This window comes from Medicago sativa, chromosome 1 (genome assembly GCF_051527215.1).
Source record: "Medicago sativa cultivar Bolivia chromosome 1, Bolivia_mono, whole genome shotgun sequence".
In the NCBI taxonomy this organism is placed as follows: domain Eukaryota; kingdom Viridiplantae; phylum Streptophyta; class Magnoliopsida; order Fabales; family Fabaceae; genus Medicago; species Medicago sativa.
The window spans coordinates 37,990,934-38,008,242 of record NC_140749.1 but is presented as its reverse complement, the minus strand read 5'-3'; the positions used below and the strand labels follow the sequence as shown (position 1 = coordinate 38,008,242).

Genomic DNA, 17,309 nt, shown 5'->3' with positions numbered 1-17,309 from the left:
TAAAATGCAAGCGGTGTGTGAGAAATCATGCGCTCGTGATATTGTCGGGAAATTATTTCTCGCGACATATAGCACTTGAACTGGTAGCTAGCTTGCCCTTCTTTGAGGGGAACTTAGAGATTCATTCTAAAGGGTACCTACTATGAAGGAAAAACAACTATACTGTCATGAGCTTATTTTGAATCAATTTTTTTAAAAAGAACATACATTTAGAAAAAAAGAAGGGCTGTTTTCTGAGCTTATTGAAGACAGTCTTATCTGAACAACCTGGTTTGGATATCTTTCATTAGATAATGATGTTTCCATACATTCGTTTGAGGGAGTATAAATTGGAAAGAATATAATTGCATGAAACAAAAGAGCCGAAAGAAATAATAATGGAATTCATTGGCAACAACAATGAACATTGAGATAAAAACAGTAACTCCAAAACATGTGAAATGAAGGGGCAAATCAATAAAATATAGTGATTAGAGTCAATTACATTAGCTGACTAATACAACCTTTCTTTGTCACGGATGTGTGCATTGTAAAATAAAAAGGTCCTAAAATTACTGTATAAAGCTAATATCTACTTTAAGTATCTTTATCTTCAGACTGGAAATTTCAGATAAATTTTCTTACAATGAAGCCACCTCCTCATTGAATATATGATATGCCATACGTTACATGTTTTAACTGCCCAAAATTCTTCAGTGTTCTAGCAGTTCACTCAACCTTGAACAACCACATATAGAGTTTCTCAAGTTATGCAAGTCACCAATGTCCTAAGGCATCTGTGCCATAATGTTTACCTGATTGACATTCTATGATTTTGGTTCAGCATTTGTATAACACGGCATTAACCAAATTCTTGTCGGCTAAGCTCATATTACAAGATCATTGAATGCTGAATCAAAATCGTAAATACAAAAGGACAAAACGAAGATTTAATCCAATTTTTTTATGGTGATGTGTTCATAGCTTTCTTTTCATTCTCATCTAGCTCATACAGTTCAGCACAAATGTCGATCCAGGTAAGATCACAGATATAAAGCTATTCCGGAGGCGACTAAGTCTTTTATTAGAGTTCAAAATTGACTCACTTTTCAATCATTCCTTCATAATTTGTCATACCACAAAAGGATGCTTACAGAGAGATCCACCAATGATTTCAAGGGTCAATGGTTAGCAAGTACTGCACAACCTCGGTAAAGCAACCTCCTATAACATCACCTAATATTGTTTGATTTTTACATACACGATTAGGCTCACATTTCTCATCACATCTAAAACATTTCGTTTTTCTGATTTATAGCATATTCCAACCTCAACAAGTCTTTTGTATCCCCCACTCTACTTCTGGACACTCCCATAGACCATACTAGATTTAAACAAACCATAACCTTCTGCATACCTCTTGAACTTCTCCATGGAAGCTGCTAGAAAAACTGTTTGTTTCAAACTTTTGATCAGTACATCATTCAACTCGCGCGGTAACTAATTCTCCTTCTCTTGATTTTCCTGAAATTGTTTGGCCGCTTTCTCTGGCCCAAGCTTCATGAATGTGCTCCATAGACTCCAATCTTGACTCCGTGCTTGTGGTAACCATCAAACAGTTGCATCAAATACTCACAGCTCCTAGAAGGGGCTCTAAAACCATTTGATAAAACTTGTTCAGATTAGAAACGTATTGTAGAGATTGGAGAATGCCAAGAGTTGGAATGTTGTACAAAATAAATGAATACAAATTCCCTGGATTTTCAAGTGCAAACTGTCAAACAATGAACCATGCCAGTTTTCAGTTTCACCAAGTATTCTTCCAGATTGGATGTATCTGTTGTTTGATTTGTCTGCAAATATGCCTCCACCTTAACACTTCATCTTCATAGGAATCCACCATAAGTACAACTTCGTTTCAAATTAACTACATAATACTGAACGTGTGTATCAAATCAAGGTTCCTCATATAATGGAAAGGAATCTAACATGAAGCATGACAAATTTCATCAAGAAATGGAAAGGACCAAAAACATCTGTCAAGTTAGTTAGTAGTTCCAAAATATCTGGTTCCTCCTATAATGTTTCTTAAGATATTTCTGTATCAAAACCCTATAACTCCATTTCTGTTGTTGTGTCTTGTATTCCAAAAACGCCTCCGAACTCAAATGAAAGTCACCTTTACCTAAAACCTCAAACACAAACGGATCTGTAAACAATCTCGGACAATCATCCACATCCATTTTATTCAAAACAAACTCCAAATTCCTTCCAAGCTTTCTATCCAAGTAAGCCTCCACAACACAACCATAAGTAACCAAATCAGGAACAACCTTTTCACTCCTCATATGTTCAATACTAAGATGAAGATCCCAAAACAGCGCCATCCTCGAAAACGCCATAGCCCTAATATTAAACGTCGTAACATCCGGACGAAACCCTGATTCAACCATCCTAACAAACTCTCTCTGCAAGCTCTTCATCTTAAAATTAGCAGCATAAGAAAGCAACAGAAGATTCCACAAAACATTCCCAACATTTCTCCTACCTAAACCAACATCTCTAACAAACTCACCCAATTCATAGAATTTTCTCTTCTTTATATAACCATAAGCCATAGCCCTAATCACATTTTCCTCGATAAAAAACCTAGATCTCTTAAACCTTCCATAAGCATTATCCATTTCATTCAAACTACCAAAAACACTATAATACAAAAGAATTTCATTACCTATTTTTGAATCAAGTCGAAAACCCTTTGAAACCATTTCATTGATTGTTTCTTCCATCAATTTTAAGTTTCCTGCATTTCCAAAACAAGAGATTGCCAATGAGTAAAACTGAGGCAAAAGGGTCAAGTTTTTTGAATTGAGTGAATGAAGAATGTTGATGATATGATCAAATTTGCGTTGTTTTGCGTATGATTTGAATAATTTAGAAATGAAATGAAGAGAAGGGTGAAATGAACTGTTTAGGAGTTGTTCCCATGTGGTTTGAGATTTATGAAAGTAACCATTTTGTGTGTAATGTAACATCAATGAAGGTAAAGAAGAAGAAGAAGAAGAAGAGTGTTTGTGTTTATCATTGTGAATAAGTAATGAATTGGGTTGCTGAAAAATTGGGTTTTTCTTAGTGATGAGGTTACGAGAATGATGAGGTTTTTGTGGTGGAGATGAATATGAAGATGAGGAGTGAGAGAGTTTGAGAAGAAGAATATTATGAGAAGAGAGGGAAATGGTTTCCATTGAGAATGAATGAATGATTGGAGAAGGAAGCAAAGATTATGGGATTAGATAAGGGTACCGACAATGGATTGGATTTGAGAGGGAACAATCCACGTTGGGTTACTATTGGTCGAATCTTCGTACATGGTTAATAACGAAAAATAAGGGTAACAATCTATTTTGTTCTATTATTTCAATTTTATTTTTATTTTGTTCTATAAATAATTTATTTTGTTCTATAAACGTATGAGATGATGTTGTCATTTTTTTTTGTTGTGGCAGAGATTTGAACTCTGAACTTGCATATATTATGCCTTGTCCATATCAACTGAACTATGCTCAAAATAACATATGAAGTTGTCATTTCTACAAAACTCCTCATTTTTGTAAGTTTTATGTTTTTTTATTCTTCATAATGTGTGTATAATAAAATTCTTATTTATTGAAAAAAAATAATAATGTTTTCCAATCAAGTCACCTAGTCATAGGATATAGGAAAGTGTGTGGCGGATAGTTTAATAGTTGATAACGTTTTTGATAATAAGAGTTTCAGCTAAGACATTAGGGTTCTATATTAGATAAACGTGTCCTTGAACCAAGAAATTGGTCTTGATCTATTTTGTTGAACTGCCGTGAAATCATTCTTATTCAAGTCTTATTTAATTTTCAATTGCAACTGAACTCTTGATATCATAATATTTTACTCTTTAATTAAGCATAGTTTAATTGTTGAGTAGAAACAACAATCTTCGTCAAGACGATTTACTTACCACGTTATTATTTGTGCGATTTGGTACACTTGTCACTAACTTTTTTATTGAAACTATATTAGCTTAGCACTATTAAATTTTCTAGCACAATCAAAATAAATACGAAACGTATTAATTCTATCCAAGAAAAGAAAAAAAAAAGTAAAGAAACCCATGTTAAAAAATCGGTTATATATGTTTGGTGGTGATGTGCTCAGTTTTACTATGAGTGTCTTTTGGACATATGCATATAATATATTATTGCTTTACATGTAAGAGAAAAAAACTGTCATGAAATTATGCCTAAGTTAATGTAATTACCATGTACTTGGATAACTAATGTCGTTGCTTTAGCATGGAACTTTGGATTGAAAACTTGCCACTTGAAGGAATTGATTTTATAGTGGAAGAGGCTTTTACTTGAAGCAATATCCTCATCTTCAACTCAAACTTAAATTTAAAACTTCACACTTGTGTGAGTTTATGATATTTCCCATTTTATCTACAGGTAAAAAAAATAGAAGGAATCATTCAACTTATTTAATATAACTGCTTTATTTTTTGTCTACACTTATTTAATCTAAATGAGTTGTCAAACTCAAATAAATTCTAATATTTTAATTCTTTATAATAACAATTGTTTTGCTTGGTCCATTATTTGTTAACACTTGGTCAGCACGCATAACTATGACTACATACACCTTGTTTCCCAAGGTCCACTCCATCCCCTGCAGGCACCAACCTCATAGTTATCAATATATAATCACAAATCCATTCATCTATTTCTCATCAATCTCTTTAGCCCACAACCCAATTCAACAAAAATGAAGAGGGAGGGTAAGCAACATGGTATGGTGAGGACATATCGAATCCTTCCTAACCCGACACCTGGTACTCGATTCATCACCCGGTTCGATTCCCCTCCAACTGCTGGACTCTTCACAAAAGTCCCCTCCAAGCCCACCAATCATTCCAAATTCACCGGCAAATGCGGCACGCCACAGTGCTCCGGCTGTCGCCTCCATCCGGTCTCCAAGTCAAAGAACAAATCCAAAGGTAATCACAAGCATTTTAGGGTCATGGATCAACCTGATTCGAATCTTATTGGGTTGTCCGCAACCGAGACTTTAAACAATCTTGCTGATTTCTAAATGGATGATGATGTGGAAGATGTAAGTGTTGACAATGATTATTATGTCAATCATTCATGCACCATAGATGAAGTAGTTGGGTTTCCGTTGATTATAGAACAAGTTAAAGAAGGAAAATATGAAGATGATTGGTGTTTGGTAGAATCTTGTTCTTGATTTGGTGATATTGTTTTTTTTTTTTTTTTTTGTGGTGGCCGGGGTTTGAACCCCGGACCTTGCATATATTATGTATTGTCTCTACTAACTAACTGAGCTAAGCTCATGATAGCATTTGATGATATTGTTTATCGCTGCTTGCAACTGTTTCAAAGAGTGAAGGCTACCATTATTCGTTTGGGTTTGAAATTTATCATTGCCTATAAAAGAAGAAAGATCAAAAATTATTGTTCTTGCTTTATCTGCTTGCCAATATTATGGATAAGAAATTGGAATTTATTCATAATAATTGTTGTTGTGGAAATAACATTATGCTTGCAAATAAACTACCCAAATATGCACGGGTTCGCCCACTTTTTAGACACAACACACAACTTCAACGACTAAAAAATGAATTTAAAATCGATGTCACACTTTAACAACCACAAAGTGTCACTTAATTATTTTCTTAATCATCCATGGATTTTCCTTTAATTTGCTTATATTATTATTACAAAAATGTTACATTCTTCTTCAACCTCTTTTTAATGAGGGTATGACACATGCCTAGTACATATGTGGGTTTTCTTTCTTATTAGGAAAATAATATTTTGATTAATTTGTTGACATGAAAAGCTACAATAAACCAATGAAGGTGGATTTAAATGTTGAAGAATTAATTTATACCCCGACAAAAACGTGTGTTTAACTTTCGTTGCTGGCTTGATAACCTCTTAAACATCAGCATTTAAAAGTCTTAAAATCTGCTTACAAAATCTAATTCATCTCAACTTTTTCTTAATAAAAAAAGCTTCACTCATACACTCTGAATCCCCCCTTCACAATTGTGATCTCAAGCCTTTCTTTTGAAATTTGAAAAGGGTTATGATTGGAAAAAAGAAAGAAAAGATCAAACACCAACTTTAGCTGCACAAACCGCACGAGAATAAAGGACTTGTGTGACTTGTGGTCCTCCACATTGAATAAATATTTGTTTCATTCTGTTTGCGGGGTATGCACTCAATTATTTGGCTCTTTATTAGCATCAACATAGGTATGTACTTTTTCTTTCCCTTTTAGATGTGTTTTAGTTTATTTTAATTATTGTGCTTAAATTCTTACATGGGAACGGCAAACCATAGTGTCTTTAGGTTACGAATCGGTTGTTGTCTGCTAGCTTACACTAGCTAAGCTAAGATATCCTATACGACATGGAATAGATGTTAATGTTTATGTAATAGTTAAGCACGCGAACGATAACACCTTCTTAAATTCCCAACATAAAACCTTTCACACTCATTTAGCTCGGTTGATAGCTACATGGACATTGATATGCACTTATCGGAGAATGGACTTCAAATTTCTTAGATCTTTATATTTATAATGTGTGAGTCTAATCATTAAACTACTTAACAAAAAAAAATTCGACACTCAATACGATGATGAAGATCTAACAATCATGATAATTAGGTTGGACGAATGACCGGTTAAAATTGAATTCACGTGCTCTAATTTTTTTAAAAAAAAGCGATATTTTTTTTTAATAATGGGTATATATTTTTTTAAAGCACAAATGATACGCTTAAATGATGTGGCTTTTCCTGATCCTCAAGAATTTTTCTCACGTGCTCTATTCTATTTGATGTCATTCTCTCTTAATATTGTCCTTCAGATAATTTAAACTCATTACCTTAGAATTATAAGATTAAACTCTTAATATTAAACTTGGAGTTAAGTCTTACTACTCCTACAAAATTACATCCCTCATTTATAAATTAATTTCCAAGTGTAAACAAGATCGTTTGTATTAAATCAACGATAATCGTAAAAGAGGTTCGTTGGTGTGACGCTGCTATGATAGCTTACAATGGTGGTAATGCTCCAGTGTGGGTACAATGACATTACAAGAACAAGAGATAATATAGTGAAGACTCTCTAGAAGAATTAATAAAAGTGGTTAATAATGAATCTCCCTTGAAAGGGCGCGCAATTGTCCTTCTACAGGGGTGCTCGACCATATATGTATCCGCAAAACCCGGAGGAACATTGGAGTTAATTGGAGATTGTATCGAAGACTCCCGAAAGAACATTGGAGTTAGTTGGAGATCGTATCAACAACTCTGATTGTCGGAGTGTCAGAGCTGCAATGTCTATTTGGTTCATGGGTTCATGGGTCCGTTGGCCAATATTATATTTGGCCGAAGTCCAGTTTAAAACAATTACTAATATTTTATTATTATATGTTGAAATTGGGGCATAACTCATTCTTACACAGGCGACTTGTAATGAGATGAGTGTTTTTTTTATTTTATAAATTCTTATCAAGAGTTGTATCTATCCAACGTGAGATTTGATTTTTTTTCTAATACTATATTATTATCATGTATCAATCGCGCCTACCGGCAAAAACATAGTTTTATTTTTTTTATTTTTTTTACATATAAGGGAGATAATGAAATTTTTAAAATGATCATTGTTTAATGTTCAATATAATCACCAGTTCTCTTTTTGAAAAGTCAAATGCACTGTGTTTTCACGAATAAAGACGTAACACAAGGGAAGCAAGCTAAAAGGATGCTTAGTCAATACGCTAATAGAAAAATTCATGCATATCAAATGTAACAGAAATCTTACAAATTCCAACTAACTATTTTGCCCTAGTTCCTAGTCCTCCATTAATTTCTCCCTCATAATTATCAATTTAAGAAAAATTCTTATTAGTCCTAAACTAATAACGATTTTTATGGATCTATCTTTTCATACACCATTCATCACACCCTTCCCAAACCTACCTCAATGTTGAAACATCACTTTCACCCGACACTACATGATTTCTTCTTTATGTCTTCCTAACAAGACAAACACAAACCTTAAAGGTGAAACTAAAAAGTAGTGTTCTAAGACATACACACACAAATTCCATCAATTTCTTCAATTTGAACACATTCATTCATGGGTTGTCCGGTCTCAAAAAACCTTACCATAGTTGTTAAAAATTCCGAGGACCACTATTCTAATTCTTCACCTTCAGTTTCACAAGCTCCGAAAGCTATGTCTCTCCCAATGCCTCTTGTGCATCACCCTCCAACAAGAAAAGGTGATACTCATCACCTTGTCTCCCTCACCTCCACCACCTATGGTTCCCTTCTAATGATTAACCAAAACGATTATGATGATGAACCCTCAAAACTGAACCAAACACAGCCAGAACAATCATTGTCCCCTGATTCAGTCATCAACGCTTGGGAACTCATGGATGGCCTTGATAACGATGATGATGAACCAAATTTTGACACTCCAATGGATTATTCAAAGAAGCCAAGCTCATGGAGGCAAAAAGAATTTGATGGGTCTTCACTGCTTGATTCTTTCTCAGGAACTGTAATGGAGAAGAACATTTCTTCTTCTTCTTCTTCTTCTTCTTCTTCTTCTTCTTCCCCATCATCATTGAACAAGAAGCCACTTTGGCAACATTTATCTGAGGAAGCTTTGCTTGCTAAATTGGACCCAAATGTTGTTTCTAGTTACAGGAGAGCATTGTTATCAAGAAAACTTGGAAGCAACAACCATCTATCAAGGTCAGCGGAATCTAGCAGCGGTGGTGGTGGTAGTAGTAGTAGTAGTAGTAGTAGTAGTAGTAGTAGTAATAGCCCTTTGAGTTGTTGTCATTCTTCAATTTCTAGCAATTTGTGCTGTTTACCTGGTGCTGAAGACAGAATAGTGTTTTATTTTACAAGTTTAAGGGGTATCCGGAAGACCTATGAAGATTGTTGTTCGGTTAGGATGATATTGAAGGGATTCAGAGTTAGAGTAGATGAAAGGGACATTTCAATGGACTCATCTTATAGGAAGGAATTGCAGAATGCACTTGGAGACAAAATGGTGACTTTGCCACATGTTTTTATCAGAGGAAAACATGTGGGAAATGCTGAGGAAATCAGGTTGCTACATGAGTCTGGTGAATTGGAAAATCTGTTGAAAGGTTTTCCTATTAAGGATTTTGGGTTTGTGTGTGAGAGATGTGGAGATGCAAGGTTTGTTCCTTGCTCAAAATGCAATGGTAGTAGAAGAGTGTTTGAAGAGGAAAAAGGGAAATTGAGAAGATACTATGATTCATCATCTGAAAAAAGATGCATTGATTGTAATGAAAATGGCTTGATAAGATGCCCAACTTGCTGCTCATGAGTCATGACTATTGACTATATTTTTGTTTCCTAATGGCAATTATAATGTATTTATTTTATATACTGCTGTTTATTTATGTTAAACTTTAGTTTTTATTTATTATTTTTTTATTTTTTTATTTTATAGTTCATTAACTCTGAATTCCAGTTTGTTTATATGCATGTGCTTGGAGAATGTAACATCCAAGTTTTCGGTATTTTTTTTCCTAACTTTTTTTTGAGTTAATCCTTATTTATTAATTTTGTTAGGTCTGCAGCAACTTAACCTAATTTTTTCCCTTCTAATACTAACCCTAAGTTTTTTAGGTTTGACTAATACTAACCCTAATTTGTAGGAGTTTTTGTTACTTCCCTCAAATATATTAGCAAGCAACAAATTTTACTACTATTTATTAGTTATATACCAATCAAATCCTAAACCCCAAATCGCATATCTTCTCCTCCATATATTTTTATTTTCTGATTTTTGCACATTATTTTTCCTCCTCTAATCCTTTATTTTAACAGCTAATACCAACCCTAATTTGTTAGGTTTCGCTAATACTTTTGTAGGAGTTTTTGTTACTTCCCTCAAATATATTAGCAAGCAACAAATTTTACTACTACTTATCAGCTATATACCAATCAAATCTTAAACCCTAATTCGCATATCATGTAATGGATCATATTGCAATATATTAGTTTCTTCATTGTTTGGGTAAAAGTTCTGGTTGTGCTAATCGTTAAATGTTTGAATGCTCAGAAATCATGTTTGTTAGTTATAGTGAGTTAGATGTTTTTATAAATAGAAATCAAATTTTTAGGTTCAAAAATTGATTTACGTGAATAAAATTAATTTTCCTATCTTTGGAAATTGATTTATATCATGTTGTACTGGACAATCTTATTTTAAATGAAAAATAAATAAATTTTAGGGTTAATTAAGTAAATGGTCCCTATAAATATTCAGAATTTTATTTTTAGTCCCTACAAAATAATATCACATTTTTTAGTCTCTATAAAAAAATTTCTCAGCATTTTTAGTCTCTATAAAAAAAATTTCATCAGCATTTTTAGTCCCTGTCAAAAAATTTTGTCAATATTTTTGGTCCCTAAAATGCTTAAGGAAAATGTGACAGAGACTAAAAAATGTTATTTTATTTTGTAGGGATTAAAAAATAATTCTGAATATTTATAGGGATCATTTACTTCTTTACGTTTTTTAAACTTTGACTACACAAGTTCCAAGGTACTTATACTATATTTGCTTTCTTTAACTAGTGCCCCGGGGGCACTAGTTAACATTTTCCTATTAAAATTAATATCATCTAACAATAATACTAATAAACTAATACTAAAAATTGGGGTGTTACAACTCTCCCCCACTTAAAAAAATTTCGCCCTCGAAAATTACCTAAAGGAAACAGTTCGGATAAAATTCCTTCGTTCGACTCTTTAACTCCTAAGTTACGCTCACCTCCCCACGTTTCCCCCACTTTGCTAATTCCTACTATTAACCAATTAGAACGAGTATCGACAGTATTTACATACTTGTCGCATACAAGAGGATTAAAATAGTTATGATTTGGTCTGACGGACCGACCTGCACTGATACCACTATGTAACACCCTAAACCCCATGTATTATTTTCTAATAAAAATACAATAATTAATTAAACATGCAAGGGTGTCACACATCTTCTACAATTCAAAAATACTTCATTTAAATTAAAAATGTAGCAATAGAATAAATTTTTCAAAAATCAAAGTAACTTTCACATCATTTGTATCAACATCAAAACTGAATTCAAAAGAAATCTAAAATAGAATAAATCCCCAATCCCTAGTGTCATAGATCAGAGCTTCGACTGGATAAAGACTCCCAAAAGTGATAAGTAAACGAGTAGGCTCCAAAGCCATCCTCAAAGACTCACTGCTACTAAACTTCTTCTTTTATTCACACCTTTCTCTGCTTAAATCATTAAAACACTACTCAACTCACTAACTACGCCTCTTTTCTACCAAATTTTACAAACCCACCTCCATTCGCACTCTACTTTCTTATTCTCTAAAAACAAAACAAAAAACTCTATTTTCTTCTTAAATATTATTTTCTCACACTCTTTAACCGAGCCTAATCTCTCAATAAATACTAATAATTAAATTAATAATATCACACAAATCAATACTATTAATAATATTAAAATTAATATCATCTAACAATAATACTAATAAACTAATATTAAAAATTGGGGTGTTACAACCGGCAAAAGTTATGGTGCATAAGCCATAACTTATGCACCATGCATAAGTTAATCACAACCATCAGATAACAGGACACTTGTAATGATCCTATGGTTCTCAACTCAGACCCCACAATCTTTCTCCGTTTTCGCAAAACTGCTATCTTTCTCCGTTTTCGCGACTGCATTCTTTGCTCCGATTTCCGACATGGTTTTCAAGCTACGTCACGGAGTGATTGCGCCGATTTCACCGGCGAACCTTGCTTCACGTTTGCTCGCCGCTCCGACGTCGTTTTCCAGCCGTGATTGCGACGTGATTTCACCGTCTAGGTTGTACGAATTTCAACCTTTCTCACCTGTCCGACGTCATTTTTCAACACCTTCTTCAGTGAGACTGGATCTGGCAAGCATGTACCAAGGGCCTTATTTGTTGATCTGGAACCTACTGTTATCGATGAAGTAAGAACTGGTTCGTACAGACAACTTTTCACCCTGAGCAATTAATTTATGGCAAGGAAGATGCTGCTAACAATTTTGCAAGGGGACATTACACAGGTAAGTCAATTTCTAATGCAGTTTAAATTAGCTATTTTCTTCACTTTTTAGCTTGACAATGGTTATTATTTGTGTATCTGTGCTGCAGTTGGAAGAGAAATTGTTGAACTATGCCTCAACCGTATCAGAAAATTAGTAGACAATTGCACTGGATTGCAAGGATTCTTTGTTTTCAATGTTGTTGGTGGAGGTACTGGTTCTGGTTTGGGATCGTTACTTTTGGAAAGGTTGTCTGTTGATTATGGCAAAAAGTCTAAACTTGGTTTTACCATCTATCCTTCTCCTCAGGTATTAAGAATGAAGACAATATGAACTGTTTGTGAAGCATCAAAGATTTGTACCTACTTTGTTATTTGTTACATTCTTCTGTGATTTATTCATTTTCTTAATTCATGTTTTATGCTTTTCTTACCACTATTTTTATATTTTTTCCACTCATTCATATGGTTTATGGCAATAATACCTGTTAAATTTGTGATTCTATGTATCTAGATAGATCAGACTACACTCGCCTCTATTCATTATCGCATACAGAATAAATACAAACTGATATGATTTGCTAATTCTAATCCTAATAATATATATTAGGATTTGATTCTTTGATTCTAACAATACCTTTTAATATGTAGGTATCTACTGCAGTTGTTGAACCTTACAACAATGTTCTTTCCACTCATTCTCTTCCTTGAGCACACTGATGTGGTTGTACTTTTGGACAATGAAGCAATATATGATATATGCAGAAAATCATTAGATATAGAAAGGCCAAGTTATACCAACTTGAACCGTTTGATTTCTCAAGTGATCTCTTCCTTGACAACTTCCTTGAGATTTGACGGTGCAATCAACGTGGACGTTACTGAATTCCAGACTAACCTGGTACCATATCCTCGTATCCATTTCATGCTTTCGTCTTATGCCCCTGTAATATCCTCTGCAAAGGCCTACCATGAGCAGATATCAGTTCTTGAGATCACCAACGCAGTTTTTGAGCCGTTAAGTATGATGGCTAAGTGTGACCCTAGACACGGAAAGTACATGGCATGCTGCCTCATGTATCGCGGAGATGTTGAGCCTAAAGATGTAAATGCAGCTGTTTCAAATATCAAAACAAAGAACAGTTCAGTTTTTTGACTGGTAATTACACTTAGACTCCTTGGAATATCACATTATGATTTATGAGTGATAATTTAGATTATGTTCCTTGCAATTTAAACTACCTAGAATGATCAAAGTGCTGAAATTATGCAATTTGGCACAACAATATTATAGAACTGATTTTGTGTTATATTATATCTTATAACTGCTCTATTCTCATAGGGGACATAACATATTATATGTAATATGATTGAGCCGTGTGATGAGCGCAAAGCGAACTATTCTTTCGCCTTTTACTAAAAAACAGTTTGACTGAGTGATATTGGTGACTATTTTCAGGTGTCCAACTGGTTTCAAGTGTGGAATCAACTACCAGCCTCCAACAGTGGTGCTGGGAGGTGATCTTGCAAAGGTGATGTGTGCGGTTTGTATGATAAGCAACAACACAGCTGTTGCCGAGGTTTTCTCTCGCATTGATCATAAATTTGATCTCATGTATGCTAAGAGGGCATTTGTACATTGGTATGTTGGTGAAGGAATGGAAGAAGGTGAATTTTCAGAAGCCAGGGAGGATCTTGCTGCTCTTGAAAAAGACTATGAAGAAGTTGGAGCTGAAGGTGAAGCTGGTGATGATAATGATGTTGATGACTACTGAAACCTATCATCATTCCTTCATCATCAGCTATCTTCACCTCCCTGTCTTTGTTCTGTCTCTTGTATCTGGTTGTGTAATAATCATTTCCCCACTCCACTATTTTTAAGAATCTTTCTGATGTGTGCTAAGCTCTTCTATGTTTTGGTGTAAACCTGGTATTTTCTCCGCGCAATTGGAGAAACTAATTCCTCGAGTCGGGTAGTATTGTGTACTAGTTCTGTAATTTGGAATGTTTCAAGTTAAAAAAAATGTTGAGACAATTTTTTTCATCATGAACTATATTGTTATTTTGAATCACTTGTTTCTGCACATAGCATAATAGATGTTGTTTTATGTTTTGCAGTAGTGATGTACTAATAATATTAATAAAAAATATTAAAAAAATAATGTAAAAGATGTTTTTAGTCCCTATAAAAATTTTTTTAGTCCTTGTGCTTACTTTTCAAGGAAGGGTAGTTAGATTTAAGATAGAGTTTGTTGATGGTATACCTTTGAATCTTTCAGTATATAGCAACCACATCTCCATATAATTCAATCTATCATTATGTATTTTCACTATTCTTTTATTTTATTTAGCATTTGACAATTATTTTTCTTTCACATACAAGTCTATTAAAACCATTAAAGTGCAATTATATTTAGACAAAGCTAGAAATTCGTTTTACAACGTAAGAAATAAAAGAGAGATGACGAGGCTTTACAAAAAAAAAGTGGTTACTTATTGATTAATTCACATTGAAAACTATCAAAACCATTAAACCATACGTATGGTTTCAGTAATAATTTCAGTGCATAACATCTTAATCATTATTTAAAACCATGTACCAATAATAATTTCATTTAAAACCATTACACAATTATATTGGTTTCACATAGTCCACTATCAAAACCATTAAACCATACTTGTGGTTTTAGTATTCCATACCCCTAAGTTTAATAAAATTAAATTAAATTGAACATTTTTGGGCCAAAAATAAAACAAAATGAACATTATACTATGAAACTTATTCCATACCCCTAAGTTTCTTTTGCAATTGCTTGAGTTGCTTAATATTGTTGAACAGATTCCAATTCTCAAATCCATAGTTTTTGCAGCCTTGTCATTCTTCCCATGGTTTCTCATTTCACAACTTAGATTCTAAACCAAACAAAGAAATTTGTTAAAAACTGTTCCAAAGCAAATCAACGCTCTGAAACCATTTCCACAGCAAAATGGTTTCAGAGTAAAACTTGCTAAAACCATTTACACAGCATATTGGTTTTCAGAGTAAAATGGTTTTCTATATGATTTTTAAACAAAACATACTATAATAAGAAACAAATCAACAGTATGAAACCATTTCCTGAGACAATTAAGATTAAGTCTATTTCACATACAAGTCTATCAAAACCATTAGACAATTAATTTGGTTTCGCAATTAAACTGATTCATATCAAGTCTTATCATCTGATGGATTACATGTAAACCATTTCAAATTCAGAGCAAAATAACACATTTTACAACTTAGATTCTAAACCAAACAAAGAAATTGTTAAAAACAGTTCCAAAGCAAATCAACGCTCTAAAACCATTTCCACTGCAAAATGGTTTCAGAGTGAAACTTGCTAAAACCATGTACACAGCATATTGGTTTTCAGAGTAAAAAGCTGAAAACCATTTCCTGAAATTAAACTATCTGAGTTGATTTTCCAGAAATTAAACCAATTCGAAATTAAACATTATGAAACCATTTCCAAAAATTAAACAAATCAACACTATGAATCAACACTATGAAACCATTTCCAGAAATTAAACCAATTCGAAATTAAACTGTGAATTTTAATTAAACCATTCTACTCTGAAAACCAATTCGAAATTAAACCATTTCCAGAAAAGAAAAAAAAAGCACCACCGTGGTGCAACCCACAACCAGAAACAATCCTCACCCTCAGCGAACTTCAATCCTCGTCTAATGGTTTTAACCATACGTCACCACCACTACCACCACCAGTTTGTCTAAAAAGCTAGAAAGAGCTTTCTTCGCCAGAATCGCTTTTTCTCTTAATTCTCTAGTTTTCTTCAACGCGCGTTTGTAAGCACAATAAGGACAAAAGAAGTTTCCAGAATCATCGAATTTAGGTTCGAAACCGATGCAAGTGACGTGGACAGAAACGAAACAATCGGTTTGGGAACATACGAGCAATTCACCTTTGAGTTTGTTGCAGGTAATGCAAATGTTATCGTCTAAGGAATCAACGGGTACGGTTTCGGGAACGGAATCGAGAAGTGGAGTGTGAGTGTGGTGGTTGTCGTTGTCGTCGCTGTCGCTATTGCTGTTGTAGGCGGTTGCATTGTGGTCGTCGTTGGTGGTGGAGAGGAGAGGAATGGGAGTGGCGGTGGAAGGTGTTATCATACGGCGGCGAATACCGCTGACGACAGATTTTGTTTATGAATTTGTTCCTCAGAGCTTTATGAATTTGGGTGGTGTAGGAAGCAAATTTGTTGGGCTACAGATTAATGGACCATATTAGCAATCCTTATGCAGGGTGCATAAGGAAAATCCTTATGCACCATAACCAAACCCGTTACAACCGCTGCTTAGCTTCCTTATCTGGCACCAACTTCCCTTTGACTCCTTTTTGCTTGTCAAAATGCTTGTCGAAACGTCATCTCTAGAACAACACATTTCTTTAAGAATATAACTTTGACCGAACAAATGAGTCGAATTCCACAATTCTCTTCAAAGTCTAAGTCAACTCTATTGACTACTTTATTATAGCCTGTCGAAAATACTGCCTAACACGGTGTTTGTTACGTTGGTGGAATCTCGGTAAAATTATCTCCGAATCCAAAACTTTGTACCACATGCATTTAGAAATGTCTATAACATTTCATGCACTTGAGATAGGTGAAACGTGTCATACTTGACTATGTGATTTGGTTATTATGTGTATTGGTGAAATTTGGTGAATGTTGTGAATATTTGAAAACGTGAACTTGTATATGTTGCTTGAATATTGCTAGTATACTTGAAAAATATTTCTAATGTAATGATTCAATGTTATGTGATTTAATTAAGAGTTATTTATTGAACATTGAAAGGTGAACTATGCCGGCATTAAAAGACAAAGTAGGACGGGAAAACTTAGTACCAGTTGTTTAGAAATCAACTGATTTATTTTTTTGAAGAAGAAGAAGATAAAAATCAGCCGACTTTTATCAATTGAGGTTAGTATATAAAAAATTATAGTTTCGTAACCGAAAATTATTTAAAATAATAATCTATATTTATACTCAATGTCATCCCCTTCAGTCTTTTTCCCTAAAAAAAAAAATCCCCTTCAGTCTTTTATTGGCTTTGGTATGGAGGATTAGCTC

The 17,309-nt window shown here is 33.8% G+C and overlaps 3 protein-coding genes and 2 pseudogenes across 3 annotated transcripts; 4 read left to right on the top strand and 1 right to left on the bottom strand.

The window, feature by feature from the left end:
• Positions 1 to 436: 436 nt before the first annotated feature.
• LOC146954788 (pentatricopeptide repeat-containing protein At3g42630-like) lies at positions 437 to 3,243 on the bottom strand. Its single transcript, XM_085718555.1, has one exon. It carries the CDS (start codon positions 3,222 to 3,224, stop codon positions 2,028 to 2,030), a length of 1,197 nt encoding a protein of 398 aa, XP_085574681.1. The 5' UTR covers positions 3,225 to 3,243; the 3' UTR covers positions 437 to 2,027.
• A 1,424-nt stretch (positions 3,244 to 4,667) lies between these two features.
• On the top strand, positions 4,668 to 5,448 carry LOC146954787 (uncharacterized; annotated as a pseudogene).
• A 1,807-nt stretch (positions 5,449 to 7,255) lies between these two features.
• On the top strand, positions 7,256 to 9,483 carry LOC146954786 (uncharacterized protein At3g28850-like). Its single transcript, XM_085718509.1, has one exon. It carries the CDS (start codon positions 8,191 to 8,193, stop codon positions 9,421 to 9,423), a length of 1,233 nt encoding a protein of 410 aa, XP_085574635.1. The 5' UTR covers positions 7,256 to 8,190; the 3' UTR covers positions 9,424 to 9,483.
• Positions 9,484 to 11,851: 2,368 nt separating this feature from the next.
• LOC146954785 (tubulin alpha-5 chain-like) lies at positions 11,852 to 13,698 on the top strand. The gene is made up of 5 exons (XM_085745978.1): positions 11,852 to 12,031; positions 12,123 to 12,198; positions 12,287 to 12,486; positions 12,841 to 13,281; positions 13,636 to 13,698. Exons 1-5 carry the CDS (start codon positions 11,852 to 11,854, stop codon positions 13,696 to 13,698), a joined length of 960 nt encoding a protein of 319 aa, XP_085602104.1.
• LOC146954784 (tubulin alpha-1 chain pseudogene) lies at positions 13,698 to 14,174 on the top strand (annotated as a pseudogene).
• The last annotated feature ends 3,135 nt before the right edge of the window (positions 14,175 to 17,309 follow it).